This window comes from Jaculus jaculus, chromosome 1 (genome assembly GCF_020740685.1).
Source record: "Jaculus jaculus isolate mJacJac1 chromosome 1, mJacJac1.mat.Y.cur, whole genome shotgun sequence".
Taxonomy (NCBI): Eukaryota; Metazoa; Chordata; class Mammalia; order Rodentia; family Dipodidae; genus Jaculus; species Jaculus jaculus.
Genome location: NC_059102.1, coordinates 172,790,307 through 172,807,600, shown reverse-complemented (window position 1 = coordinate 172,807,600; position 17,294 = coordinate 172,790,307). Strand labels below are relative to the sequence as shown.

At 37.1% G+C, this 17,294-nt stretch overlaps 1 protein-coding gene across 2 annotated transcripts; it reads right to left on the bottom strand.

Annotated features, from left to right (window-relative positions):
- Window positions 1-13,236: 13,236 nt before the first annotated feature.
- LOC101607862 (olfactory receptor 1030-like) lies at window positions 13,237-15,466 on the bottom strand. Of its 2 annotated transcripts, XM_012950965.2 has the most exons (2): window positions 15,455-15,466; window positions 13,237-14,163 (listed from the first exon to the last, which is right to left on the bottom strand). In XM_012950965.2, exons 1-2 carry the CDS (start codon window positions 15,464-15,466, stop codon window positions 13,237-13,239), a joined length of 939 nt encoding a protein of 312 aa, XP_012806419.2. The 2 variants fall into 2 exon arrangements, with proteins under 2 accessions (XP_012806419.2, XP_004667673.2); XM_004667616.2 differs by lacking the exon at window positions 15,455-15,466 and having other exon boundaries at window positions 13,237-14,172.
- Window positions 15,467-17,294: the final 1,828 nt, after the last annotated feature.

The window sequence follows — 17,294 nt, the reverse complement described above, 5'->3', positions numbered from 1 at the left end:
AACTGGGTCACTTTAAACGATACCTTATAAATTCTTAATGCAAGAGTTCTTGTTCATTATATTATTCCATTCTGCAAAGACTTTGTATTTATTGGCTATGGTCATGAAAGACAAAATAGTCCTATAACTCAATGAAATATTAATTAGTTTATAATTTTCTTTTACTGCTTATTAATTCTAACTAAATCAACATAACATATACAAATATTAAATTTTTATTTTGTCTTTGAATAGCATTTTAATGGTTTACAAAAAAGGCCAAAAAGATTCAAAATAATTGGCATCATCACTTTTTTACTGTGGGGAATAAAACAATTTAAATAATTACAATCACAGATAAATTAACTGTTTCATGACAATACCTTTCCTCTTAAGAAAGAAAAAAACACAAAATATATGCCCACAGAATCCCACATGATTTAAGATTGAAAAAAAATCTCACAAAGAGACATTTTTCAGAGAAATATATAGCTCTCATGATATCTGAACTTTCTCAAACTTGAAATTTATTTAGTAATTGTGACTACTTCCATATGAGTAATTTGATTCATGGCAATCTTTTTCAATATGTCTGAAACATAGCAAGTTACTGAAAAATTACACTGGGGCTAAAGGGATGTCTTAAATGTTAAATGTCTGCTAAACAAGTATGTGGTCCTAAGGTAGGTTCCCCAGTGCTCACACTAATAATGCAAGGCCCGGTGGGGTCCACCTCTAGCTCAGACATGGGGGGTTGAGACAGGAATATCCTGGCAGCTCACTGGTCACCAGTCTAGCTTAATAGATGAACTTCAGGTTCAGTAAGATTGTATTGTCCCAAAATATAAGGTGGAGGGTAATAAAAAGAAAAAGACACCTTTCATGTGTGAGCATGCACACACACACACACACACACACACACACATACCCCTCACCTAAAAATTTTTTACAACTAACATCTGACATTATGGTAAATATAAAGTTTTACTTGACAACAAGATTCAAAATTCAAAGATGAGCTCCTTATGGATAAGGATTGTGTTTAACTGATGGAGTAACATAGATATATGAGTGAGTGCTTTTTCAGCAGAACCCAACATTGGTCTAGTTACCCTTCCATCAATTCAAAACAACTCCCTTGTATATATTTATTAAGGAATACTTACTCTGAGAAGAATATAAGCATTTTGATAGAAAGTCAGCAAGTTAGAATTAAGATCAACATTTATCTATTAAAATGAAAGTTATGGGGCTGGAAAGATGGCTAAGCAGTTAACGCACTTGCCTGTGAAGCCTAAGGTCCCAGGATCAACTCCTCAGCAACCACAAATGCCAGATACACAGGGTACCACACATATTTGGAGTTTGTTTGCAGTGACTAGAGGCTCAGTTATGCCCATTTCTCTCTCTCTCTCTCTCAAATAAGTAAATAACTAAATATGTTTTTAAAAAATAAAATAAAATTTATCCACTAAATAGAAATACATGAATTACAAAATTGAAAGAAGTATGGTTAATTCTACCTGAGAAGAGAAAACAGCAATTTTCCAACGGTAGTATTCATATGGAAAAGCTGAAGAGTTTATAACAGAATGCTCTCACGAGGATTATTCCCTATGGTTCAATTGTTACTTTCAGCAAATTATTTAGATTATGACCATATGCTGTCTTCCTTCTTTGAAAACCTACATCCCACCAAAGGCATGAGTTTTTCTCACTCTCCATCAGGGATTTGAATCTCCTGTGAACAGTAATAATACTTATTCCTTGCTTAGGCTGTATTCAATGCCAATCTTGTCATTTTTGCTTTTGTTTTATGCCTGATGTCATAAAATGGAGGTTGCATTCTGTGACATGGAATATCTCATAATAATGACTGAACATTTTAGAGTCTTAAGAACATTTGTAGATCAATTAACTTGACTTGAAGTGTCAAGTTACTTATTTTAAGTCTTACAACCTAAATTTTTAACAGAAATGATAGCTCATACTCAAGGCAGTTTGTGCAATTAATAAAAAGCACAGGCATTCTCCTTTGCCACTGACATCCAAATGCCATGTCTTTTTTCTCAGACTTTAATCCCGCCCCCTGTCCCCAATTAATAAGCTGTACCAGTCCAACTACTTTGTATTTATTTTTTTTTCTTTTTTATTAAAATTTTTTAAATTAGTTTTCTATTCATCAAATACAGGCAGTTTGGTACCATTATTAGGCTCATCCATGACTGACCTCCTCCCCAATGGCCCCTCCTTGTTGATGTATATGTGTCGTGCATTGTGGAGTTAGCCTACAGTTATAGGTAGGAGAAATGTCTCTGCATATCATGACCCAATGTGTGGCTCTGACATTCTTTCTTCCCCCTCTTCAGCAAAATTTTCCTGAGCCATGTTGAGTTCACTTTAGGTCAGCTTCAGTGATGAGGTCTTGGGATCCTCTATATCTCTGGATATCTGATTTGGTAGGAGTTTATTGTTCTCTGTGTCAATCTCCTTCACCCTTGTGTTGGTACCAGGTTCACCAAGAAAACAGCAATTGTTTTGCCAATTATTCTTAGTTTTGGCTAGAGCCATTTTGAGGTATGATGGGGTAGTTCTCTCCTTAGGACCTGTGTCTATCTGAAAAAGAGAAGCATATTCTCCAATGGAGAGTAAAGTTAGCACCAGACAAATGGGATAACGCTTATTTTTTAAATAGAGAATTTAATAAGTGTAGGCCCTCTCGTAGCCCATGATTGGTGGGAGCTTTATAATGCAGAGAGGGCTCATGTTTGCATGTAGTTCTGACTTGTTTCCCAGCTCCAGCTATGGGTCACATTCCACTGAGCAAATCAGTTAGCCAAATCAAGAGCAGTTGGTTTCCCACCATGGCTGTGCACCACTATTGCACTTGTGTGAGCATCACAACAGGTTATTTGCTGCTAGACCATGAGTTGCTTGGATTGATATTGGTCATTTGTCCCCAGTCACCCATCTAGCACCTTCTGGAATTAGACACACTGACTGTCTGGAGACTGACTCTATTCCAGCCATTTCATTCCATTTTAAGTGTCAACAGCATATGGTGTCTTCAGAAGTAGGGTATTACCACTAACCTTTGATGGGTCATCAAGTACTCTGACAGAAATCTTTTCTTTTAGGAAATCTTGTAGGTCTCTCTGATCAAAAGCTCATTGTGTATGATAGCCACATGCTGGTATTGGGAGTTACAGGTCGGTGCCCATGAAGAGAAGGAAGAATAATATAACTAATATTCATTTGAAGGCTATGTTAGCCAATTAGAGGAACTAGAAGAGGTTGGAGGTGAGGAGAAAGAAACAGCTCCATTCATTACTCTGTCTATTTCTGTCCCAAAATAAACATGTTAAAGTGGGCAAATCCATCAGAGAATTCCATTTGAGGTGTTCCTTGAAGAAGGTGGCAAGAGGCTTGCTCTCTAGCTTCTGTTGTCACTGGACTCTAGAAACTGTAGCCACTGCTCTTGGTCCCATAGGCCATGAGCCACTGTGGCTCCAGCTTCTTTGAATGATAGTTTAACCATGCCTAAACCTTTTTATTTCTTCTGGTTTTTTTTTTTTTTGGGGGGGGGGTTGAGGTAGGGTCTCACTCTAGCCCAGGCTGACCTGGAATTCACTATGCAGTCTCAGGATTGCCTCGAACTCACAGTGATCCTCCTACCTCTGCCTCCCAAGTGCTGGGATTAAAGGTGTGTGCCACCATGCCCAGCTCATCCTAAACATTTTTAAATGACTCATTTAAGGTCATATATCTTTGCAGAATTTTGCAATATGCTGTGTATCCAGCCTGGACCACCATGATATGTTTTATTAATAGTTATTACAGTGGCGATAACAATTGTCCTAGAAATTTTTACTTTGATAAGGTTGAGGATATTCTTGGTTTACCTATTTTTAGAGCTTATAAGAACCACTGAATCACTCTCCTTCTGGGTCCTGACTCAACTGGGGTCTACATGTAAGGGTCTAATGCTGTCATTGCTGGCCTTATGATGGTCAGATTTGTATGGCTGTGTACAGCTGAGACGTACTTTACTATTTTTGTCTCTGAAATGATATTACCTTAGATACAGAGAGCATTGTAATAAGTATTGGCTCCTCCTCTTTCCATTGCTCTGCCTTGCCTAAGTATTCATATAAATTACAAGGGAGAATAAGATATTTTTAAATTTTATTTTAAATTTTATTTTAAATTTTATTTGAGAGCGATAGAGAGAGAGAGAGATTAAAAAAATGGGTGTGTCAGGGCCTCTTGCCACTTCAAATAAACTTCAAACACATGAACCACCTTGTGCATCTGGCTTTATGTGGGTATTTGGGAATCCAGTACATACTTGATAATTATTATATCTTCTTTTTCTCACATATTCTAAAACATGTCCTTCAGATTTTTTTTAATTCTAATTACAGAATACATCAGTAAGTTAAAAACTTGACACCTCTCTATCCAATGACCAGTCCCAAGAAAATATCTTCCAATTTGATTATTAAATAGTGTTATAAAGTTATACTTATCTTTAAAATTAGGTAAAATCGTCCTTTAAAAATAATCATTTTAGACCATGAGTTGCTTGGACAGATACTGGTCATTTCCCCCAGTCGCCCATGTAGCACCTTCTGGCACTAGACACCCTGACTACCTGGGGACTGACACTCTCCTAGCTTCCAGCCATGACATTCCATTTTCCAAGCAACTCATGGTCTAACCTACTTAGCAGCAAATAACCTGTTGTGATGCCCACACAAGTGCAATAGTGGCACACAGCCATAGTAGGGAACCAACTGCTCTTGATTTGGCTAACCTCAGTGGTTAGGGACCCATAGCTGGAGCTGGGAAACAAGTCATAACCATATCCAAACATAAGCCCACTTTCCAATATCAAGCTACCACCAATTGTGGGCTACAAGAGGGCCTACACCTATTAAATTCTCTCTATATAAAAAAAAGTAAGGGTTATTTCATTTGTCCTGGTGCTAACGTATTCTCTCTGTTGGAGAATCTGCTTCTCTTTTTCAGATAGATGTAGTTCCTAAGAAGAGAGCCAACCCATCATACCTCAAAAGGGCCCCAGCTGAAACTAAGGAAAATTGGTGAAACTAGCAAGGGTGCTGTTTTCCTGATAAACCGGATACCAGCACAAGGGGGAAGGAGATCAACACAGAGAAAAATCAACTCCTACCAAATCAGAGAGCCAGAACCTCAGAGGCCCCCAACACCTCATCACTGAAGCAGAACAAAAATGAACCCAACATGGCTCAGGGAAATTTTGAAGAAGAGGGGACGGAAAGAATATCAGAGCCACATGTTGGGTCATGATATGCAGAGATATTTACGGTACCAAAAACTGGGCTAACTCCACAATGCACAACCCATATACCTCAACAAGGAGGGTCCAATGGGGAGGGGGTAGGTAGATGAGCCTAATAATGATACCAAACTTCCTGTATTTGCTGAATACAAAACTAACGAAAACAATTTAAAAAATAAATAACCATTTTAAATCAAGCTGGAATTGAACTAGGAGCTTTCTCTCTCCTGACTAGAAATTAGTTCTGGAAGTTTCTATGCAGGCTGTTGGAGAAGTGTCATCAACAGTCTTTCCCAGAAGTGGTCCCTGCAAGCAACTCAACTTAGTTGTCAGGTAATATGTCCCACTGGTGCAATAGTGGCACAGCTGACCCTTATATAAATGTGCAACCAATAGCTGTAGCATTTTAAAGAAACAGAGATATATGTAAAGTAAAACTATGAACTGAATAATTGTTTTATTCTACAATAGTTCACATATATTGTGGCCCCATGACTGAGGTAGAGCTGAAAAGTCCTATCACCAATCTGATGTCACAGTTGTTAAGATGATCACAACTCTTTATTATTGTGACTATGATGAGGTTTGTGGAAACAAACTCCATTTGCTGCCAGTCACTTAAGAATGCAGCACACTGAATAATACTTCACTATGATAATAAACAGCTATGCTTATGTGTTCACTCTGATATAATTGTTGTCAGTCCCCAGAGTCTATTTATACTTAGAGAAAATGTTTGCTGTTAGAAGAATTTTACTGTTAACAAATTGCACACATCATTTCTTGCTCCTGAAAATACATATAAATATACACATATTTTGAATACAGAGGGGCTAGAGAGATGACTTAGTGGTTAAAGTACTTCCCTGCAAAGCCAAAGGATCCATATAAACCAGATACACAAGTTATGGTGGTTTGATTCAGGTGTCGCCCATAAACTTAGGTGTTCTGAATGGTAGGTTCCCAGCTGATGGATATTTGGGAATTAATGCATCCTGGAGGGAGGGCATTGTTGGGGGCAGACTTATGGTTATTATATCCACTTTCCCCTTGCCAGTGTTTGGCACACTCTCCTGTTGCTATTGTCTACCTTATGTTGGCCAGGGGGTGATGTCCACCCTCAGCTCATGCCATCATTTTCCCCTGCAATCGTAGAGTTTCCCCTAAAGCCTGTAAGCCAAAATAAATCTCTTTGTCCCAGAAGCTGCTCTTGGTTGGGTGATTTCTACCAGCAATGTGAACTGGACTGCAACAGTAAAGTGGTACCAGGAGTGGGGTTGCTGATAGACACCTGACTGCGTGGTTTTGGCACTTTGGAGCTGATTTTCAAGAGGAATGTGAAAGGATTTGAAACTTTGGACTAAGAGATGCCTTGCAGTGCTATAAGTACAGCTTGATGAACTATCCTGATCAAAGTTGAAAGACCTGAATGCAGTAAGAACTATGGACTGTGAAGTTAGGCTTCTGAGGGTGAGGAAGAGCTTTGCTTCAACTGGACTAACAGTTTGTATGAGAAGCTTGCTCTTATGCCCATGTTCTGAGAAGGTGTGTGGGGTTGCTTTGCATAGAAATGAACTGGTGTGAACAGAGGGAGATGACATAGAAAGAAAAAAAAATCTTTGGGTGAATTGTTGCCCATTCAGCTGCAAGTGAGAGATTACAACCTCTGAGATTGGGCCAGCTGACCTGCACTGAGGCAACAGGAAGAATGTAGACTCTTTTCAAGGGATCTGAGTGCTCAAGGAGTATCCTGTCTTCAAAGTTTGCTTTATTCCTCCCCTGTATTAACAAAATGGCACCCTACCTGGTATTGTGGAATATAACAAATGCAAGAAAGAGGGTTATTGAGTTTGCAACAAAACACAAGATTGTGTTTTGGAATTGGCCAATGGCAGTGAGTGTGAAGCAGGTTTTGCTGTTTGTCTGCATGGAGACCCCATGGAGCCATGAGTATGAACCGTGGATTGCCGTGGAGACCTGTGGAAATGCCAAGACAAGGAGATGGCTGCCAAGGAGAGCTACTGGACCCTGTGAGGTTTTCCATGACTGGGAGTAGCCTAGCTGGAGGGGAGGAATTGGAATGCCAGAGGCTTGTTTCTGGTTAGAGTTACTGGACTTTGAGATTTGTCACTGGCTAGAGTTGTTGGAATTAAAGCTACAGAGTTTGATGTTTGCCCTGGTTGTTTTAAATATTGTATTGGTTGAATATTTCTTTGCTATGCTCACTGGCATCTTTTGCAGTGTGAATATTTATCCTGTGCCATTATGGTTTTTTTGAGGTTATTTTTTGGTATTATGGCTCAGTTAAAAGACCTTGGATTATGGGGATGTTTGAACATCAGTGGTATTGATAAAAAACTATGGGGACTTTTAAAGTTAGATGGGTGCATTGCATGTTACATCATGTATGATATGGATATCAGATTATGGGGGTCAGGGCAGAATGTGGTGGTTTGATTTAGGTGTCCCCCATAGACTTAGGTGTTCTGAATGCTAGGTTCCCAGCTGATGGATATTTGGGAAATAATGCCTCCCAAAGGGAGGTATTATTGGGGGTGGGCTTATGGGTATTATATCCAGTTTCCCCTTGTCAGTGTTTGGCACACTCTCCTGTTGCTATTGTCCACCTTATGTTGGCCGGGGAGGGTGTACACCCTCTGCTCATGCCATCGTTTTCCCCTGCCATTGTGGAGCTTCCCCTTGAGCCTGTAAACCAAAATAAATCTCTTTTTCCCAGAAGCTGCTCTTGGTTGGGTGATTTATACCAGCAATGTGAACTGGACTGCAACACAAGGTGACACATGTGTTTGGAGTTTGTTTGCAGCAGCTGGAGCCCCTGGCATGCTTATTGTCTCTCTATCTGCCTCTCTCTCTTTGAAATAAATAAATTAAAATAAAAAATATTTTAAAATGAAAGGAAGCTAGATAATAGCTATCAAAGTGGCATAAGTGCAATCTTATTCTATATATTACATATGCTTTTATTGGATGCATGTTTGTCTGTGTAAAGAATGCAGTTTATATACTATTTTCCATAAAGCATATAACTGATATTTACTTTCAACAACTGTTTATGCAGCTGAAAAAATGCCACATAATGCAAAAGATCATGAGCACATATTCATCCCACATGGCCTTTTCATAGAAAACATTATTTTATAAACAAATCTCAGAATCTATCCACTGAAAGAACTTGTATATACTTTCAAATTTTATTTTATTCGAGTATTTTAGAGAAATGCAACTTTTCCATTACTCTGAGTCATGAGATATATCCTGCTAATGCATATATCAATGGAAAAAATGGGATCATCTATTGTATATTAAGACACAAGCAAGCTGAACCTTGCCTCAGAGTGCTCTGTTAATGTGCATGCCTTAAACTTATTCCATGAATACTCATGTGATAATGCCCCTATGCAGCACTTGCTAAAATTTCATTTCCACTGATTGTCTACTTTGACTCCTCCAACCATCTATGCAATGCCTGCTTTATCATTCCCCAAACACTAATGTCCACGTGAAGCACACATATCTTCTTATTTGGGAACTGAACCTATTTAGATAAGAAATGAGGATGACCAAGTCAGGATGGAAAGTGGCTACCTACTATCTCAAACCAAGTCCACAGAATTCTATAATGGTGGTTACCAAAAATTAGTGGGGATATAAAGGAGCAAATATAGATTGTAACTCCTTCTTTTCCTGTATCATTTTCTTACACATCACAATTGGGTGAATGAAGTAGACATCAATCTTCTGAGGAAATGGCATCAATGGACTCTTAAAGTCATTTTTTTTTTTCTTATAGCTCTTTCAAGAGACTATTCTTATTTAAGGTATCAAATAGAGAGTATGAAGGCATTGTATTAAGATCACTGTTGTCAATGAACGAATTAACAAATTGACCCAAGAATAGAGATTTTACAAACATGATATTTGTATGAAAATTGGACACATGATAGGGTCTAAACTAAAAGACTAATAAGGAAAAAAAGTAGACAAAATGGAAATTAAGGAGTTTTCTTTTCTTTTTTAATTTACTAACCATATTACTTTTCATTTGAATTAGGTCTCTATACATAACCCAGGCTGAATTTGAATGCCCTATATTGCTGGGGCTAGCCTTCTACTTATGATGCTCTTGCCTTCACCTCCAACTTTCCTAGAAATACTGATGTCTTCCATCAATACCATGTATTATGATTTCTATTAGGTGCATAAATTTTGTTCTGCTCTACAATATTTGACCTCATGTGAGAAAAATCAAAATTGAAAAATGTGAAAAATAAAAAGAGGAACTATCTTTATAAACCTGGGGTCAGGAGCTAGCTGAGCAGATAAAAGTGCTTGCCTAGCAAGCCTGAGGGTTGGAGCCTGGATGAGTCTGATCCCCTAAACCATGTAAAAGTTTGGGACATTGCCACACTTGTCCATTTACCCCATACTGCTGGGATAAGACAGCAAAGGATGAATAGGGCTTGTTGGTCAGTCAGACTAAAAATTAAAGCTCTAGGTTTAACCTAGAGCCTAGAATCCATTTGAAGGAAAAAAAAATATGGAAGTACAATCAAGGACACCTGACTTCCCCACACAGGTACACAGGACACACACATCTGCATACACTATGCATACACCAAACTACACATGTACACCAAAATATGAAGACAAAGAAGAAAACTATGACCCACCAAATGCCAGTGGTAAGACCCTATTGCTGAAGACGCCATACGCACCTGATACGCAAAATCTAACGGCATGGCTGGAACCCAGGAGAGAGTCAGTCCCCAGACAGTCAGCATGTCTAGTGCCAGAAGGTGCTACATAGGCGACTGGGGGAAATGACCAATATCTGTCCAAGCAACTCATTGTCTAATCTAATTAGCAACAACTAACCTGATGTGATGCCCACATAAGTGCAATAGTGGCACACAGCCATGGTGAGGAACCAACTACTCTTGATTTGGCTATCTGATCCACTCAGTGGTACTAGACCCTTAGCTGGAGCTGGGAAACAAGTCAGAACCATACCCAAACACAAGCCCACGCTACAATATCAAGCTATCATCAATCATGGGGTACAAGAGGGCCTACACCTATCAAACTGTCTATCAAAAAGTAAGTGTTATTTCAATTTTTTAGGTGCTAATTTACTCTCCATTGGAGAATCTGCTTCTCTTTTTCAGATAGATGCAGAGCCTATGGAGAGAGCTGCCCCAACATACCTCAAAAGGGGCCCAACTGAAACTAAGGACAATTGGTGAAACAAGCAAGGGTGATGTTTTCCTGTGAACCGGATACCATCTCAAAGGGGAAGAAGACCAACGCAGAGAAATATCAACTCCAACCAAATCAGAGAGCCTGAGCCTCAGAGGCCCCCAACACCTCAGCACTGAAGCAGACCAAAAATGAACCCAACATGGCTCAGGGAAATTTTGCGGAAGAGGGGGCGGAAAGAATGTCAGAGTCACATGTTGGGTCATGATTTCCAGAGACATTTATCATACCAATACCTGGGGGCTAACTCCACAATGCACGACCCATTTACATCAACAAGGAGGGTCCAATGGGAGGGGGTAAATCATAGATGAGCCTAAACAATGGTACCAAACAGCCTGTATTTGATCAAAAGAAGACTAATAAATCATATTAAAAAAAAAACTAGCAAATGATAAGGGGCTGGGATATGGCTCTGGTAGTAGAGTGATGGCATAGTCATGTGCAAAGTCCTTAGTTCATTCTCAAGTACCACATAAACAAGGTGTGGCATCACACATCTGTAATTCCTGCTCTTGGTACATAGTAGCAGAAGGTACAGAAGTTCAAGGTCATCCTCAGGTACGATAGTGGATTGGCTAGCCTGTCTTAAAAAATTGCAAGCTAAAAGTGAGATAAATTGAAACTATTTGGGGCTACAGATATAAGTCATTGACAGAGTATTTACTTAAGTACTACAAGGATTAATAAACACACAAATAAATAATTAGAAACAAGCTATAACCAGGTTTAATATATCTAACCTACATGTTAGATCTAAAAATTTATACAGCATACATATAAACTAGTATAAATGGATGAAATAACCCAGTTAGAATATATACACATAAATGGACATACAACTGAAAAACAAAAAAATGTGAATTAATGTGACTATATTAAAATTTAAGTTCACATTTAATGCTAATCCAAACACAAATAAGGATTAACAATGCATTTGGAATATATAGGATAAAGAACATCTCATAAGAAGTCTACAAATGCATGGTGTGAGCAAGAATGTAGGATTCAAAAGCACACACTATTGATGGGGCTTCCAAACAATAAAACAATTGATATTGAATAAGATTAAAGAAGCTCATATGTATGATATAGAAATTACCAGCCCAAAATAAGTGATGTTTTCTCAGTGGTACATCTCTAGAGTTATACAGTGGAGTATTTTATCAGGCTTTTGTACTATGAGAAAATTAGAATAGATACATAATTATGTATAATTTATACAGTATGTGTGTGTGTGTGTGTGTGTGTGTGTGTGTGTGTGTGTGTTACAGGAAAATAGAAAGATATTGTCCTCAAGAGTAGAATGTAGGTAAATATTGTGAATAGATACATATTTACATATAATCAGAGACTATATCAGTGACGTTGCTGTTAAATGTATTAATGTGGAAAATTACAACCAAGATAGAGAAAAATAAAATAACTGCAGAAAGATAAACAGATGGATTTCCTTTCTTTAAACTTGATATCTAGAAGATCCACATATTTTAATAAATGTAGAATTACCTAACAATTGATGTAACATCACAGCAGGCTAACAAAAGAGAAGCAATATATTCATATTATTAATATTGACTTCATGAACTGTGAAAGGAAACAAGCAGGGAAGAGACTAATTTATAATACATAATTAATTCAATTACCTGATAAAAAATGACATTGTTTGAAAACATAATGATTACTTATGCTTACAAAAAGTGCCTTCATGTTATTTTATAATTTTATCTTTAGGCTGGAAATAATCTGCTAATATGCTACAAACTTTATAAACACTAAAATTTCTTGAGTAACACAGGTAAATATAACCTTAATCATATGTGGAATATAATTCAATTTTCTATGAAAAAACAATGGAACAACAAAGTGAAATACAAATCAACTCACCTACATAAAATAATATGTGACAGCATTTCAAAGATAAAAGAAAGAGTAAAATGGAAAACATGTTTACAAATGCAAGTATACATATATCTATATATGATGAAAAACTGGCTTACATGATTAAGGAATCTAAGAATGAGAAAAAATATAAAGATTGAAATTTTAATATAAGGGGCTGGAGAGATGGCTTAATGATTAATTGCTTGCCTGTGAAGCCTAAGGACTCTGGTTTGAGGCTTGCTTCCCTAGGACCCATATAAGCCAGATGCACAAGGTGGCACATGCATCTGGAGTTCATTTGTAGTGGCTGGAGGCCCTGACATGCCCATTCTCTCTCTCTCTATCTACCTCTTTCACTCTCTGTCTGTTGCTCTCAAATAAATAAATTAAATAAAATAAAAATTACTCTAAGAAATACTTTCCCGGTGTAAGTGATTTTTTTTAAGAGGTAAAATCATTTGCTGGTTGTTTATTTTATTTTTTTGGTACAACAAAAAAATAGTGGAATATTGAATTATGGGAGGTTTTGACTGTCTTGAGTGTCAGCTTAACATTCCATAGGTGGGGGGTTAGTTTTATATCCTACAATACAAAACATACTAAATGGCAATTTGGAGTCACATTTGTGCATTTACTATGTCTTGAATATTTTCAATTATGCCTAGTCTCTGTTTTTAGTAGAGCCATTTTCTAAAAGAAAAAAATTATCAGTGGCAGATAGTAATATGCTAATGTATAATCAGATAATAAGTCTGTCTTGAATACCTTTCACCTTATTTAATAAACAATTCTTTTAGGACAACTTTTCTTATGGCTCTTTTAACATCCTTGTTTCTCAGACTGTAGATTAGAGGGTTTAACATGGGACTCACAAAGATATAAAAAACGGCCACAATTTTACCCTGTTCTACAGATGTCTCAGAAGGAGGCCTCAAGTACATGCAAAACAATGTCCCATAAAAAACAATGACAGCCACCAGGTGGGACCCACAAGTAGAGAAGGCCTTGCGCCTGCCTTCTGCAGAGCGGATGCGTAGAATGGCTGTGAAGATGAAGATGTAGGAGATGAGGATGATGGACAGAGAGCAGGTGAGGTTGGACCCAGCCACCACAAACATGGCAGTTTCTTTGACATAGGTATCAGAGCAGGCAAGCACCATGAGAGGTGGGTCTGCACAATAGAAATGATTGATCTCATTGGGGCCACAGAAGGACAAACGAAGCATCAGGATGGTCTGTGCCAAACCATTAGCAAAGCCATAAACATAAGGAGCAGCCACAAGAGAGAGGCAGACACCTCTGGACATCTTGCTAGTGTATAACAAGGGCTTGCAGATGGCCATGTAGCGGTCATAAGCCATTACTGTGAGCATATAGTAATCTGTAATGACCAAAGCAATAAAAAAGTGGAATTGAATGAAACAGCCAATAAAGGAAATGGTTTTTCTCTTGGACAAGAAATTAACAAGCATCTGTGGTGTAACATTGGTGGCGTAACAGAGATCTACAAAGGAGAGATGGCTAAGGAAGAAGTACATTGGTGTGTGAAGCTTCGAGTCACTTCTGATTAAGAAAATCATGCTCACGTTGCCAGTTACCGTGACGAGGTAGATCACTAAGAACACCACAAAGAGCACGGGCTGGAGGTCTGCTCGGTCAGTCAGTCCCAGGAGAATGAACTCAGTCACTGTTGTGTAGTTCTTTAACATTGTGTTTCACTGACATCAAATGAATCCTGAAGAAGAAAAATGAAGACGAGCCTGACTTTTGTCATTTATTCATTACCTAGTCATCTAAGTTTTTTTGTCTCTAAAATTATAAATTATATGTAGTATAATGAAATAAATGTTACTTATGCTATTTACTATTAATCCTGAGATTACTCTTATAAACATGAAAATTGATAGGTAGTTACATATATTCACACATGCATGTATATAAACAACATTTGTATTTCAACTAGTTTTTGAAAAATTTACTACTGATATTTTCAAACTTGAGGAGCTTTTCCATTACAGCTTTTATCATATTTGTTTATTAGAGTTTCCAAGAATATATGGATATAAATATTTTATTTAAAATTGTAATCTTATGCTTTATGATACACTTTTGGACCAATTGTGGAAAAACGTTCATGATGGATTCTTTAAGTGAAAATATAATGTCCCAAAAATCTCTGGTGAAGCAGCAGGGGAGCTGTACTGAAAAATTATTAGAAATAATCTTCAGTCTATAGTAATTCTACCATGCTAAAACTTGTTAAAAATATTAAGAAATAAATTTATAGTTTTTTTATAAACTTCAAACTGATAATCATATTAATTATAGAACTGAAAAGTGTTTAAGATATCATGAGGTACACTTTCCAAAATTTAGGCATTTTTAAAAATTAGATTAAAAATGACCATAAAGACTATTATGGAAAAGTAATCTCTTCTTTCAGTGACATATATATGCTGACTATGTTTTATGTTGCTGGCTCTTTTCTGATATGTATAATGCCATCAGAAATAATATTCCCTGTAAGGCACTCCATGAATTCTATATTGAGAGGTTCCATTCATTACTTTGTCCCATTCTCCACATAAGGACTTTGAAATTATTACCAGGGTAATAAAACATAAAACAAATCACCTAAGTGAGTGGAATTCTTACTATTTTATCTATTTCTTTTTTTCAACATATAATTCCCACTGAATTTTCTTACAATAATTGATAAATAGACAAATATATGAGTGCTGAAAGGTCATTAGTGTTTTAATTTATTGAAATATCAATTGAGGCAAAATACTCAATGTCATCATGTTTTGTTTTCTTTTTTATTAGAAGGAAATGAGGTAATGCAGGCAATGAGAATGCCAGGTCATATAACTCTACTTTATGGTAAGTGACTTTCTTTTAAGAAATAAAATGCTACATCCAACATGGTTTAATACTAGAAATCACAGAGTATTTGCAAGGGATAAGCAAATTGAGTCTCTGAAGACAAGCAAGGCTTGACATACCTGAAACCCACCACATCCTGAAAAGCTCTCATGTAACTGCTTCATGCCCCTGCCTTTCACGTGTCTGCACTGTTGGTCTTTGGATTTAACAAACATGATATCTCCTTCGCTTATTTTCATCAGTTTGTCAAGCCAAGAAACTCATTTACAGAAAGCACTTTCATGAAAGTGTAAAGAATTAAACCAGATGCATAATAAATCTAGATGTGGTCATTTTTGTCAGTAAAAAGAGTACAAAAATTATGGCACAGTGTTTATAATTATAAAGTAGGATTGTGAACTCAAAGGGAATTACAAAGATCACCATTACTACCACACCTGATTTCCTTTAGGTCTTATGAAACCAGTGAGAGTAAGCACAACATGACGGAGCAAAGTACAGTAATTTCTGAATGTCTACACTCCCACTTCTGGAATGGAACTTGGAGTTCCTCTTGTTCCCAGTTGTGAGCTGGATGCATTATTAATTCTCTGTGGCTTCACTTTCTCTTCATCTAATTTCTACATGCATAACTGATTCCATGTGAAGAAGTTAATTCAAGAAACTTTTTGTTGGTGTTTTTGAAGCAGGGTCTCTCTCTAGCACAGGCTACTTACTCTGTAGCCCAGGCTTGTCTCAGACTCACAGCAATCTTCCCATTTTAGCCTCCCGAGTTCTGGGATTAAAAGTGTATGCCATCACCTGATGAATTCAAACAAATCTTTTTAAATTTCTTGGCAGATAGTTATAGCTACTATTACAGTGGAACATGAAAATCAAATCTACAACAAGTTAAATGTCAGAGAATGAAGGAGCTTCTCAAGGTAGAGGATTACAACCTGCCTATGATTGCAGACACAACAGTAACTAGGTCAGTTCTTTCCTAATTAGAAATCGTCAGTCATACTGATAATGTGCTCTTTGGTCCCTCTCCCTTTCCATTATGCAAAAATTATTCCTGTGGACATTTATTCATGGGTAACTTCCTCTGAGATAAATAGTTACATTTAACTTGAGACAGTGTCCAATGTGCCATATTGGGATTTAGAATAATTTATTTTTAAAAATTAAAATGCCCATTTATGGATTCTGAGGTTAAATGAAGTATGTACAATCCTACCTGAGAAAGTAGAGTGAGGACAGCATCAGCAATATGAAGGACCTGAATATTTTATAGCCAAGCTGTCTCACAGGGACCAAATCCCTATGGATCCATTATTTTTCTTACAGAAGTAGCTATGTTATAAACAGGCCCTTTTCCCTGTTCTTAACATGATAAATTCATTGATGACTTGAGTTTCATCTACTCAAGTCATTGGGCAATCATATCTCTTGAAAATAATGAAGCAAGGGACATACAACTTATTTTAGTTTATTGAGAAGGACTTTATATTTTTCACTGTGAAAAAACTAATTTCACTAATTTACAAAACTCTAAAAGCAGCAATAGTACATGACATAAGAAACAAGTGTTAGAGTCTAATAAAACTGGAACATCAATTAATTTTTCTAGAATAGTTGAAAATATAGATGTTTGTCTGTCTTTTTAATAGAAACTGAGTTCTAGGAACATGATGTCTTTACAGATGATAAAGAGGTGGTAGAAGTTCTCATTTTGCACTTCTGTTCCAGTCCAAATGCATTTTCTTCTCTATCTCTCATTCACAATCTTTTTCTCTCGCCTTTCTTTCTCTAGCTCTCACCTTGTCACTTCTTGTTTCCACCCAGAGTTATGGACTTGCACCAGTAAAGCTCTTTTGGTGTGTAAAGCTGACTTTGGGACAATGGAAGGAACATGCAGAGGTTGGAGACAGGAGGAAAGAAAAGAACCTCCATTTCTTTTTCA